The 13,911-nt window shown below is 34.7% G+C and overlaps 1 protein-coding gene and 1 long non-coding RNA gene across 2 annotated transcripts in view; one reads left to right on the top strand and one right to left on the bottom strand.

Moving 5' to 3' along the window:
* Nucleotides 1-7,552, top strand: part of SMCHD1 (structural maintenance of chromosomes flexible hinge domain containing 1) — a 159,392-nt gene extending 151,840 nt beyond the window's left edge. Inside the window, exon 48 of the mRNA XM_079108270.1 lies at nt 6,522-7,552. Within this exon, the coding sequence (XP_078964396.1) occupies nt 6,522-6,546 (25 nt within the window). The 3' untranslated portion in view covers nt 6,547-7,552. The remainder of the gene's footprint in view (nt 1-6,521) is intronic.
* Nucleotides 7,553-11,704: 4,152 nt separating this feature from the next.
* Nucleotides 11,705-13,649, bottom strand: LOC306642550. Its single transcript, XR_013758593.1, has 2 exons — nt 12,273-13,649; nt 11,705-12,201 (listed from the first exon to the last, which is right to left on the bottom strand). It is a non-coding gene; the product is annotated as an uncharacterized lncRNA (long non-coding RNA).
* Between the last annotated feature and the right edge of the window lie 262 nt (nt 13,650-13,911).

The following is a 13,911-nucleotide window of genomic DNA, read 5'->3' as shown; positions in this document are numbered from 1 at the left end:
GGGGTTGTATCTCAGTGGTAGAGTACTTGCCTAGCATGTGTTCAATCTTAGTACCACATAAAAATAAATAAATAAAATAAAGATATTATGTCCATCTAAAACTAAAAAGAAAAAAAGTGAAATTGCTTTTTTGTTATTTGGGTTAAGTTTTAAATGCTTTTTAAGTTAAGTTTTAATTCTGCTTCATAGGATCAGCATGTCTAAATATAGAATATGTAAAATCATTTGTTTATTTTTTCCCCACAATTTAGTATTGGCTTCTATTCTGGAATATCATGCTTTTTAAATTTAGTACATTATTTAAAAATTGCTTATAATGTTTGATTTGAAGAATCAGATAAAAACTAACAAGAACCATTTGCTGCCCAACTCAATGATAAATCCTGTCCTTTTTAGATTAGGTATCAGTAGGGGCAGCCCACAGGAGGGTATTATGTTATGGGGGATTTTATACATTATTTCAAAGGTATAAGTATAGACTATATTTGAATAACTTTCACATAACCATAAAGGAGGTCCCTTGAGATTGTTGTCTTTATAATTGGTATTCCATGTTCTGTTCACCTGCATATTCAGTAAATATTCGAATGCCTACTTTGTGTTGTATGTTCCTGGGTGAATAAAATTTGCATGTTTTTTGCCCCATCATGTTCTCTAATACTGTGCAGAAGGGGGATATTTTTTAAAATAAACTTTTTTCTACCTGAAAGGAAAGAAGAAACAGAAAGTAGTGGGAAAACAGTATCAGTTGTCAGGAAAAATTCATTGAAGCAAAAAACTGAGGAAGGAAGGATGAGAAGGAGCCAACCATATAGGAAGTGCTGTCAGTTGGAGAAAAAGTAGGCTTTGGAAGCTGTGAGCAGGTAGCGAGCATGGTAGGTGAGAGGGAGAGAGAGGACCAAAATGAGGTTGAACATATTGACAAAGGCCAGATTATAAAACGCATTTCCCCATCGTGTTGCAAAAAATTATGGTATTTAAAAAAACAAAGTTATTGGTCATCATGGGCAGTTGATCGGGTACCAACTCATTACTGTAAAAATCAATGTATTTGTAAAGAAAATATATGTGTTCTGTCTTTCTTACATGAACTTTTTAGGTTACCAAAAAGCTGGAAAACATTCTTTTTATAAAAGTTCTTTATAGAAAGTTCTTATGTAAGAACAAAGTATAGGAAGTATGGTAAAATGAAAACATCATTACTTTGCTGCTGTAGGTAAAGTAATGGATTTAGGCAATAATAATCAATTGGGTATTCAATAATTAAGTAAAAATTTGATGGGAAACTGAATATGGAATGATCAAATTGGGATACTGAACTCAATGATCAATCTTAATAATCCTAAAAGTTATAGAACATTTGCTGTTACATGTGCCTCGGAGGAAGTAACCTGAATCTAATGATACTTCTACTCAAGACTTTCTCAGCTGGAGTTCCATGGAAGAATTAAACACTGCAGAAAACTATTTGAGTGACTCTTAGTGTTTTGCTATCGTTTTGGGTACATAAGAAGGAAATATGTAGAATTTTGGATGATATCACAAGGAAGAGGGCTGAGGAGATAGCTCAGTCAGTAGAGTGCTTGCCTGGCAAGCACAAGGCCCTGGGTTTGGTCCCCAGCACTGCAAAAAACAAAACCAGTCACAAAGAAGAGACATTTTATAGAACAAATGACTGCTTTTGATTTGCCAATAAATCATGTGAAAAAGAAGGAAAGGGAAAGGATCAACAAAAGTGATTTAAAAGACTTACCAGTTGCATGCAATATATAGACCTTGTTTGTATTTGGATTTGAATAAACCAATTTTAAAATGACATTGTTGAGCCAGCTACACAATAGGTACACAGCCGCACAGGAGCAGCTACACAGGAGGTTGAGACAGGATTGCAATTTGGAAGCCAGACTCCACAATTTAGTGAGACCCTGTCTCAGAAGAAGAGCTAGGGATGTAGCTCAGTGGTAGAACATTTGCCTAGCATGTGCTTAGGTCCTGGGTTCAAACCCCAGAATCACAAAATTTTATAAATAAAACAACAATATTAAAATAGGAGAAACTTGAATATAACCTAGCTATTAGATATATTTTTATTAATGTTATATATAAATACTATTATATCATACATTTGTTTTAATATAAGTATTTAATATACTTTAATATGTTAAATTATAAATTTTATGGATAGTAACATTTATATTAAATAAATGTACAGTTAGTAATGCATGCTAAGGTATTTATGATATCTGGGGCATATTCTTAAATACTCTAGGAAAAAAAAGACAAAAGATATTTTAAAATCTGGTAATAATTACTAAAGCTCAGAAACAGGATTTCACTATATTACTCCCTCTGCCTTTATGTAGATTTCTGTGTGTGTGTGTGTGTGTGTGTGTGTGTGTGTGTGTGTGTGTGTACATACATGCATGCTGGGGATCAGATCCATGACTTCATATGTGCTAGGCAAGCATCCTACCACTGAGCTATATCTCTAGCCCAAAGAAGTTGCCCAGATGTTTTTGTTTGTTATGTTTGTTTTGTTGTGTTGTGTTTTGGCATTGCTATGGATTGAACACAGTACCTAGCATGGTAAGTACTCTCCCATTGAACTACAACTTCCATTGTCATAATTTTTTAAGGAAGTTTTATTTTTTGTTTTTGAGTAGCGGGAAAATTTTTCCAGGTTCTTAAGAGAACAGAACCTTCTTCCCAGTGAAGAAATTTCTCAGGACCATTTCTAGACTGAGATGTAGAGTAGATAAATATTTCTGAGTCTATGCCAGTCTCAGACTGTGTTTGTCCTAGACCTCTCAGTTACTACAGCACTACTACAGACATTGATTTGAATCTTGTTAAGATTTTATAGCAATTTGGAGGTTGACTGAGTTAGAAGTTTTTGGTTTTTTTTTTTACTTTATCATTGTTAATAGTTGTATCATTTTCATCAGTCATACATGTATAGAAGCTGAATAGGGTTATAGATTTATAGTGTTTTATTATATAATATGAGCACATGGTATTGGGAATTTAGTTCCGTGCAGAGCACTTGATTAGCACATGAAACACCCGAGGTTCAGTCCTCAGCCATGGAAGAAAAAAGTGAAGGATGGAGGGACATGGTAATATGAGCCACACATGTAATCTTAAATTCTCTAGGGGCCATATTGAAAAGTAAAAAAGAAACAGTGAGATTAATTTTAATAATGAATTTTACTGAATCCAATATCTAAAACATTATCATTTCAGTATTTGAACAATATCAGAAATGATTAAAGAGCTATTTTACCTGGGTTTTTCTTATTTTGGTTTTGGTTTTTTTGTTTTTTCCCCATATAAAGTCTTCAAAATTCAGAAGATAGCAAATCTCAATCAGGACTAGCTACATTGCAGGGTCTCTAGAACCACATGTGGCTTAGTGGTTCCTGTTTTGGACGAAAGGTATAGAAAGAGCTTATGATGATAAAATAATTTGTCCTATGTATCTTCATACCTATTCCATTTCCCAGTAGCACCCTTTGTTTTAACTATTAATTTTTAGTCATACTGTTGTTGCCTCCATTTTTTAAAAATTTGTTGTAATTAATTACACATAACTATAAAGTGCGTTCTGACATACATAAATGGATTATAACGTCTCTCTTCTGGTTGTATATCTGTCTTATTTTATTAAATTTTAGAGGATACAGCTCACCTGTATCCATTGGGTGTAGAGAGTATCTTGCCTTGCCCACCTATTGACTTTTGAAATGAATTGTTCTAAATTATTTGAGAATTTAATATTATCATGATTATTTAATTGTATTCTATTTTGCAACCATAACAAAGTCCTCCATGATTTTCAAAAGTAAAAATCCACAAATAACTTATCACATTATGATATCTACATATTTTTTAGTGCTAGGCAGAGTTGTGTACAAGTATTACATTCTCTATATTTTGTTTGTTTTGTTTCTTCTGGTACCAGGGTTTGATCCCAAGAGCACTTTACTACTGGCTACATCATCACCAAGTTCTGTATTTGGTTCCAATGTTATAACTTTTACTTAGACCACCATTCAGTGTTCCAAACATCAGGCTCACATAAAACTTCCATATTCTTACCATTCTTAAAATCATGTTAAATTATATTCCTGTTATTAGACTATTTCTTGTATGTTGTTAATTTTTCTGAAGTTTCTAATAGCCCTTTTTTAAAAATATATATTTTTAGTTGTATGTGGACATAATACCTTTATTTTATTTTTTATGTGGTGCTGAGGTTCAAACCCAGGGCCTCACACATGCTAGGTGAGCACGCTGCCACTGAGCCACATCCCCAGCCCTCTAATTGCATCCCCCCTTTTTTTCTCACCCTGTGTCTTGTTCAGATCCTCTTCTGCACTAGTGATAGCAATTGTATAAGCTTCCTGCAACTCTGCTCTCTTCAGGCTTCCTTGGCTACTGTCTTGGGTGAATCATTGTTTCTTGGATTTCATGTCTCTCTCTTTCTCTCTTAACTTTTTTAGAAAATGTGTACCAAAAAATTGGAGCCATTTCTTCTCTGAAAATGTTGTCATTCTGTCTTCATATTCAGTTAAAGTTTTCTGGAAACAAGGCTAGAATATACTAGACACAGAGGGATTGGGAAGTAGTCTAGAAATAATGGAAGACAGTCTGCCTGATGGACTTTGGACTTCAAGTCAGGAAGTACAACAAAGAGCGAAAAGCCCAGCCCTAAACGAGGGCAATGTGAAATAAAAGGATGGGAGCAGAATGGAAAAGGAAAGGAAACCACAGCTAGAATATTCCAGATATTCAGCCCAAACTTTGAATACTTTGTTGTCTTGTCTCCAGACATAAAAAGCTGACACCACACATTTAGATAACAATGGTAATTAGTCAATTAAATGTTGGTATATTGGCTTTTGGTACAGTTGCTGGCACCCTAGAGCCCTGTCTGATGTCAACCTCTAGAAACCAGTAACCTGTACGTGGCTGTCCACCACGACCAACGCAAAACCTTTGACTCCACTGACTCTGCTCTGTCCCAGTTACAGTTCTTACTCTTTTGATGGGAAAACAGTTCTGTTTCTCTAACAGCAGAAAAAAAATCTAAGCCAGCAGTGTAATCTCTTTCTTAAATGTAATTGTACAACCAAAAATGATAAATATGAGGAGAGTCAACAACATGAGAGAATAAAATAAGCAGCAAAATCAACCCTGGAATATAATTCAGTAAAGAGACTGAACTTAAAAAATTTTAATTACCAGGACCAGTCCCCGTTTTATTTCCCCTTATGCTACAGCATAAATTCTAATAAAGCTTTTTGTGGATATAATTTTCTCATCCTCAGTGCCTATTTTAAGTTTTGAACTGAAAATTCTTACACTTTCTAAGCATCAGAGCATCTGAAATTAAACTGTCTTAACAGTATTAAACAAATTTTAATAGTAGGAACAGAAAAAGGAATGTTTGTTTCTGTATATATTTATATTTTATTTGTGTATGTTTAATATGTTAAATATTTATGTATTGTTTTCTCTTAATAGAGATAATGTACCATGTTTTATCAACTCTAAGATGCCATTAGTTATAAGAAATACCATTGTTTCATGAAATACTAAGAGAAACTGCAGATTAACCCATAATTTGCATCTGAACTTTAGGAATATTAATATTCCTGAATATTTAAGTGATAGACCATGTTTAGCACATACAATATTCAGCAAACCAACTTGTTTACTTAAATGGACACTCAGTTTTATAAGTCATTTTCTACTTAAAAGATTTAAGTTAGTGCTTTATCAAAATGTGTTGTCTTCTAGGTAGAGACAGTGGCACATGCCTGTAATCTCAGCTACTTAATATGGACTTAAGTAACCTAGCAAGAACCTATCTCAAAAAAATAAAAGAGCTGGGGGTGTAACTCAGTGTTGGGGCACCTCTGGGTTTTAATCTCCAATATAAAAAAAAGTGTATCTTCTGTTTTTGGGTGGCATTTGAAAAGAAAACATTTGGATGTATGTAAATAAAAATACATCACTATTGATGTATACCAAGATATTGACTGTGTTAATCTCTGCATTCATGGATTATGAACATTTATTTTTAAGTTTTACCTTTTGCTTGTCTTTATTTTGTGACTTCTATAATATACATTATAATTCCTGTTAATTCTTAAAATCATTATTTTGTTTAGGGAAAGGGGAAGAATAGGTTAATATATGCAGAATTTGAATCTGAGATGATACTACTCCAAAGGTTTCAAATTACTTATGTGCATTATAGACATATGTATTTGTATCCATGCATGGTAACTACTTACTTAGCTGTTCAGTTTCTCTCTCTCTCTCTTTTTACATACTTGTGAAGTAAACAGTTGTAAATAAGAATTTAAATAAATGTATTTAAACCAAGAAATTAGAATTAGTAGGACATAGTTCCATTAGATATTTAAATATATCCAGTTATAATGAGTGAATTTAGGAAAGAAATCTTTGGTATGTAAACCTTACAATGTTTTTTCTTTTTCTACTTCCACCAGGATTACAACTAAAACAGATGTATAAAAGGTGACAGAGAGAAGGGGTCACTGTTCTCACTAAGAATACCCTGCCACTGCAGATCTGTTTCAGAACAAAAGGTGACTTACCAAACTGAGTATTTCTGGGGACAGTACAAGTATCTGAGAATGAATTTCCATGTCTACAGATGACTAAAATCAACTGTTCCATTTTATGAATCTCAGTGGACAGTATGGATTTACTGGAATTATCCAATCACCCTGCTCTTTGGTTGTCGTTATCTTGCAAATGTGTCAGAAGAAAGTATGCTCACATGTCAGTGACTCTAAAACTGGCACATAGCATCTATTAATCCTGAAGAAAAGTATATGTACTATTTTTCAGTATAATTATCATGAATATGTTAGAACTATTCCTTGAAAACAGCCTTTTTATTTCTTTTGTGTGAATTTATTTAACAAAAATGTTTTGTCTTTTGTGTAAGGAAGGTTCTAGAGACTAGATATTTAATTGTAAATATATGAGGAAACTCAATGAAGAATTCAGGATTTAAAAAAAGCACAGGTATCTTGGAATTCAAATGTTAAGATACACAGAATAACTTTAAATTGATGAGTGAGAACGTGTGACAGGTTGCTTTTCCGATTTCAAAGACTTATTCTGTATATAAATAAAATATGCAGCATCATTTTTTATAAGTATTGTTTGGCTTTATTAATACTAGATTATATAGTCTCAGCCTTAATTCTACAATTACATTATTTTGTAATTTTTTATTACTATTTTTAAGAGGTTAAAGAAAACATACTTTCTCACATAAATGCGATAAGAGTTTGGTAGAACTCTTCTGTTGTTGTAGAAATGTTTAAATTGTGTATTAGTTCAAGCTAATGTGTGTCAGTACGTATGTCTGTGTAAATCCAATACTATTGGTCTGAGAGATTATTTTGTAAGGAAATACTTTTGGTACAGTTTTTGTCCAGGAAATAAGTGTTTTTTAATCCTTTCTGAATATACAGTGAGGTTAATAAACAGAATTGTTTCTTCCCTACTGAACAGACAGATAAGTGTTTTTATTTTTTTAAATTTAAGACTCTATAAAAATCATTTTATACCTGACATTAGTCAATTAAGTTAATTAATCATAGAGACAAATATTTGTTGCATTTTTATAGCACTGAAAGTTGTTTTAAGTGAAATCGGTTCTTATTAATTGTAAAATATTACTGCCAAAAAGATAAAATTCCATCTTTTAAATTTTTTATACTTTTGACTATATTACTTGGTTACTTATACTCATTATGAAATTATTCCCTTATGTTAGTATAGAATTGTCAAATAGTAATATAAATTAGCTAGTTTAAAAATAAATGTCTCAAGGCTGGGACCGTGGCTCAGTGGCCAGACACTTGCCTAGCACGTGTGAGGCACTGGTTTCTACCCTTAGCACTACATAAAAATAAACAAAGGCATACTGTCCATCTACAACTACAAAAAATTTTTTTAAAAAAAGTCAGTGTCTCTCTGGCACAGTGTCACATGCCTGTAATCCCAGTGGCTTTGGAGGCTGAGGCAGGAGTATTATGAATTCAAAGCCAGCCTCAGCAATTCAGCGAGGCCCTAAGTAACTCAGTGAGATCCTATCTCTAAATAAAATATTTTAAAAGGGCTGGGATGTGACTTGGTGATTGAGCACCCTTGGGTTCATTCCCTAGTACCAAAATTTAAAAAAAAAAGTAAATGTCTCATTTTTATACTGTGCAACTATTGGGAAGAAAAAACAAACATTTGAAACTTTTGGTATTCCTGAGAGCAAATGGCAATGAAGAAACATCTAGCAATCCCCCTTACCAAAAAAAAAAAAAAAAAAAACCAAGGAAATTACAAAAATTCTGTAAAAATGGTAAATGTGGATGCAAAATCCTCAATAAAGTACTGGCAAAACAAATACAGAACATGTAAAGAAAACTATGTACCTTATCCAGATGGGATTTATCCCAAGAATGCAAGACTGGGTTAATATCTAAAAATCAATATGCCATATCAATGAATAAAAAATCACTTTGTCATCTCCATAGATATAGAAAAAGCATTTTTCATTATAATACTAATAATAAAATGGCACTTTCTCATCCACAATATTCATAGTATCATACTTACTTTTCCCGTAAGGTCAGGAATGGACAAGGATGTCCACTGTTGTCATTTCTATTCAACATTATAGTAGAGGTTCTAGCCAGGGCAATTAGGCAAACAAAAGATATCCAGCTTAGAAAGAAGTGAAACTATCTCTGCTTTCATATGACATGGTGTTATATAAATGTAGAAAGCCCTAAAGAATCCACTAAAAACTTAGAATTAATAAATAGGTTGAGCAAGGTTAGAGGATACAAGATAAATATACAAAAATCGTATATTTTTGTAGTGAAAAATCCAAAATGGAATTAGGACAATCTCACTTATAAAACATCAAAAGAAATATTTAGTAATAAACTTAACAAAAGACATGCAAAACTTTTACTCTAAAAACTAACATTTTTCACAGAAATTAAAGATTAAATAATTTTTTTTTAAATTGCCCAATCATAAGTTAGAACACTTAACATTGTTAAGATGGCAGTACTCCCCAGACTTATCTACAGACTCAGTGCAGTCCCTATCAGAGTCCACCTGACTTCTTTGTACAAATTAACAAACTGGTTTTACATTTTGTATGAAATTACAAGGAACCTCTAGAGAATAGCCAAAACAATTTTGAGGTACAAAGTAAGACTCACATCTCTTGGTTTCAAAACTTACAGAAAGCAACCTAATAAAGATTGTGGTACTGGCACAAAAAGTTGGCATTAAATAAATGGGAGAGAATTGAAAGTTGAAATATAAACATGCATTTATGATTGGTTGCTTTATAACAAGCATGCTAAAATTAATGGGACAAAAACAATCTTTTGACAAATGGTGCAGACTTAAGTTGAATCCTTATCTCACGCCATATACAAAAGTTAATGGAAAATGGATTAAAGAGCTAAATAAAAAGAATAAAAACCATAAACTCTTAAAGGAAGATGTAGGAGTTAATCCTCATGGCCTTGGGTTTGATAAAAGACTTATAGATGTGACACTAAAAGCATGAGCCACAAAGGGAAAGTAGTCATACTGTACTTCCAATTGTTCAAAAAAAATTTTGCCTCAAAGGAATACTATCCAGAAGGTAAAGAGATAACTGGCAGAATCTCTCTCTCTTTTTTTTTTTTTTTTTTTTAATATTTTTAATTTATATGTGGTGCTGAGAACCGAACCCAGTGCCTCACACATGCTAGGTGAGCGCTCTACCACTGAGCTAAAATAAGACCATTAGCATGGGCTTTTAACTCGGTATGATTGATGCTCTAATAAAAGGGGGAAATTTGGACACAAGGAAGATGATGTGATGGCATGCAGGGCCATGTGTCCAGATTAACACATCTGTCAACTGAGGAACAATAAACTCAAAGAGGCTCAGAAGGATTCTCAAAGCATGATACTGCCAGCACCTTGATTTGAGATTTGTGAACTCTAAACTCTGAGACAGTCTCCCAGCTTTTGATACGTTATTATGACAGCACTTAGGAAATTAATACAGATAGTGATAGTCAAAGGCTACAGAGTTTTTTTCTTGAGGTAATAAATAGTTTCCAGAAATAACTAGGTGGTTGCACATACAGAAGGTCCCCACTTTATGATGGCTCAACTTACAATGTTTGGACTTTACGGTGGTGTGAAAGCAGTATGCATTCCATAGGAAGCTCTTTGAATTTTGAATTTGAATATTTTCTCTGGCTAGGTACATGTGGTATGATAGTCTCGTGGTGCTGGGCAGCAGCAACAGCAGCAAGCCTCGGCTACCAGTCAACCACACAATCATGATAATGTGGAAATGATCAATACTCTACAGTGAACTGTGTTGCTAAACTATGTTGTGTCAACCTAAAATGAAGTCAGTCTAGTCAACCAAGAAAATTACAAACTTGATTTGGTGGCTCCTGACTTCTGTGATCCCAGCTACTCCGAGGTTTAAGTGGGAGAATTTGAGAGTTCAAGGCTGACCTGGGCAATTCAGCGAGGCCCCATCTAAGAAGAGGCGGGAAAAATGTAGATTTAAGCATGTGCTCTAAGGTTTTACAAAGTGGTGTCGTATTTAAGTTACAAGGGAGATGGTAATTATATCACCTGCTTATCAGGATCTATGATTGGTACTGTCAAAAGCTGTCTTATAAGAAAGAGATTAGATCGTGTTTCAGTCTCTGGGTACTATAGGGGAAGGGGTTCATTCGTTGTACACAAGGTAAGCAGATGTTAGCAGTGCTTCAAATGTCTGCTCACCTGGGTTGGGAACATACTCCAACTGCAGCCCAGTTCAAAGGTTTAGCAGTGGATGCCTCAGATCTGATAAATAACGGTCAATGGCCTCACAATTCCCTTTTTAAGTGCCCTAAACCAATGCTACTCCATTTTGAATTGGAGGGTGGGGTGGGAGGTAGGTTAAGTATATTAATGCATTTATTTTAAACTTAGAGTTATCATTTGATCTTAAGTGTCCCCTCAAAGCTCCCCAGGACAGCAGCATTCAGAGGTGTGGAGCCTTAGGGGAGGTGATTGGATCATAAGGGCTCTGACCTCATGAACAGATTAATCCATTAATGAATTCATAACTTAAATGGGCTATTGGGAGGAGGTGAAAATTTTAGGAGTTGAGTTCTACTTGGAAAAAGTAGGTCATTGGGAATATGCCCTCAGAGGGTATATTTTAAACCCGGCTCCTTCCTCCCTCTTTTGCTTCTGGCTGCAGTAAGGTGAGCAGCTTTCCTCTGCTGTGCCCTTCCACCATAATGTACTCCCTTGCCACAGGTCTAAAAGCAACCGGGCCAAACCACCACCAACTGAAACCTGAAACAGTGAGCCAAAGCAAACCTAAGGAGAAACTAAGTTGATTTCTCTCAGATATTTTGTTATAGCAATGGAAAAATAACACACAGTATATTTTTAATTTACAGTAGATTTATCAGGATGTAATTCCATAATTCAAACAGCATCTTTTTGCTGGCCGTATAGCTCCTCACGTAGAGTGCCTGACTCTCATGCTGGAGACCCAGGTTCGAGTCCCTCGCCCTCTCTGATTGTGCAAATACGAAACAAACAAGTGCACCGCAAACAGCATCTTTAAAAAATATACTAAAACCATTGAATTGTATGCTTTCAGTGGATCAATTTTATGGTATATAAATCATAATAAAGCTATTTTTAAATTAAGAAATATGGAAACTTTTATAATAGTATAGGGGATTAATACCAGCATGTGTAATACAGATAAAAATTAGCCACATATGGTAGCACACATGTAATCCCAGAGGCTTGAGAGGCTGAGGCTGGAGGGTGGCGAGTTCAATGCTAGCCTCAACAACTTAGCAAGGTCCTAAGCAACTTAGTGAGACCCTGTCTCAAAATCAAATTAAAAAACGGGGTTAGGGATGTGTCTCAGTGGTTAAGTGTCCCTTTGTTAATCCCTGGTACCCACCCAAAAAAAATTAATAGGGTTTAGTATAGGAAATTTGGTATATTTAAAGCAATCACAAGTAATAAATCTTCAAAATGAGGGGGAAAAAAGAGTCCCCCAAGTTCAGAGGTGTCTCAATAAATAGAAAATAAAAATAAATCCACATCCTGGCGTGACTGTGAACTGCATACAGTGCACCGGTGAACTATAAGTACAACAAAGACAGCAAGAAAAGAACATTAAAAAAATAGATTGACACCAGACTTCTCGAAGCTTATAGATAATAAATACATCTTTAGTTTATATGTAAATATATCTAAATATAGACATTTACAATATATTTACAGTATAGATAATACCTATATTAAATTACATAACCAACAAATTGTCATTTAAGAGTGAAGGGACCAAAATAAGACACTCCAAATAAAAGAATAATATTACGTGTAGTAGGTTGATCATAAAAGGATCCTCGGTTTTCCATGCCACTCTAACTGCAGGAGGCCCCCTTAATTCACAGTTTTGCTTTCCTTGATTTCACTCATGGGATGGCTATGATTAAAAAAGAATAATAACAAGTGTTGATAAGGTTTTGGGGAATTGGGATTCTTGTACATTGTCGATGGCAATACAAAATGGTGCAGTTGCTGGGAAAATGATTTAGTGGTTCTTAAAAAATACAAGCATAGAATCAAACCTAGCATTTGCACTCCCAGCTATATGCCCGCCCACCCCAGATGCAAAGCCAGGAATGGTAGCTAGCTTTTCGGGTGGCTGAAGCAGGAGTATCCTTGAGCCTGGGCGTTCAAGACCAAGTGGGGCAGCATAGTGAGGCATCCTGCTCCCCTACAAACAAGAAAACAGACTCAGATACTGCTATACCAACTATCTTAGCTTCTCCAAAGAAACAAAAACAATAGAATATATGAATGGTAAGCCTCTACTTCATTTACAACCAGAGAAACAAGTTGTACCCCATTTGTTTGCATAAAAAAAAAAAATAGACCACCCTAAGATTTCATCTAAGTCCAACTAGAATGGCTGTTATCAAGAACACAAACAATAAGAAGTGTCGGCATGGATGTGGGGGAAAAGGCACACTCATGCATTGCTGGTGGGGTTGCAAATTGGTGCAGCCACTCTGGAAAGCAGTATGGAGATTCCTCAGAAAGCTTGGAATGGACCCACCATTTGACCCAGCTATCCCACTCCTCGGTTTATACCCAAAGGACTTAAAATCAGCATACTACAGTGATGCAGCCACATCAATGTTCATAGCAGCCCAATTCACAATAGCTAGATTGTGGAACCAACCTAGATGCCCTTCAATTGACGAATGGATAAAGAAACTGTGGTATATATACACAATGGAATATTGCTCAGCCATAAAGAAGAATAAAATTATGGCATTTGCTGGTAAATGGATGAAGTTTGAAAATATCATGCTAAGTGAAATAGGCCAAGCCCAAAATACCAAAGGACTAATGTTTTCTCTGATAAGTGCATGACAGTATATAACGATGGGGGGTGGCGGGGGGAAGAGAAGAATGAAGGAACTTTGGATTGTGTAGAGGAAAAAGGGGTGGGAGGGGGTGGGGATGGAAAAACAGTAGAATGAAACAGTATTACTCTATATATGCGTATGATTACATGAATGGTGTGAATATACATTGTGTGCAACCATAGAAATGAAAAGCTGTACCCCATTTGTATACAATGAATCAAAATGTGTCTGTAAAAATAAAAAATATTTTAATAAAAAAATAGAATATATGTATGAATATTTACTACACTCACAATTATGGAGCCTTAGAAGTCCCATAATGTGCTGTCTTATAAGCTGGGAGACTCCAGGAAAGACAGTGGTGTAATTCAGT

Source organism: Sciurus vulgaris (assembly GCF_902686455.1).
Source record: "Sciurus vulgaris genome assembly, chromosome: 13".
NCBI classification, from domain to species: Eukaryota; Metazoa; Chordata; class Mammalia; order Rodentia; family Sciuridae; genus Sciurus; species Sciurus vulgaris.
Note: the sequence above shows the minus strand (reverse complement) of the source record. Positions and strands in the feature narration are given on the sequence as shown.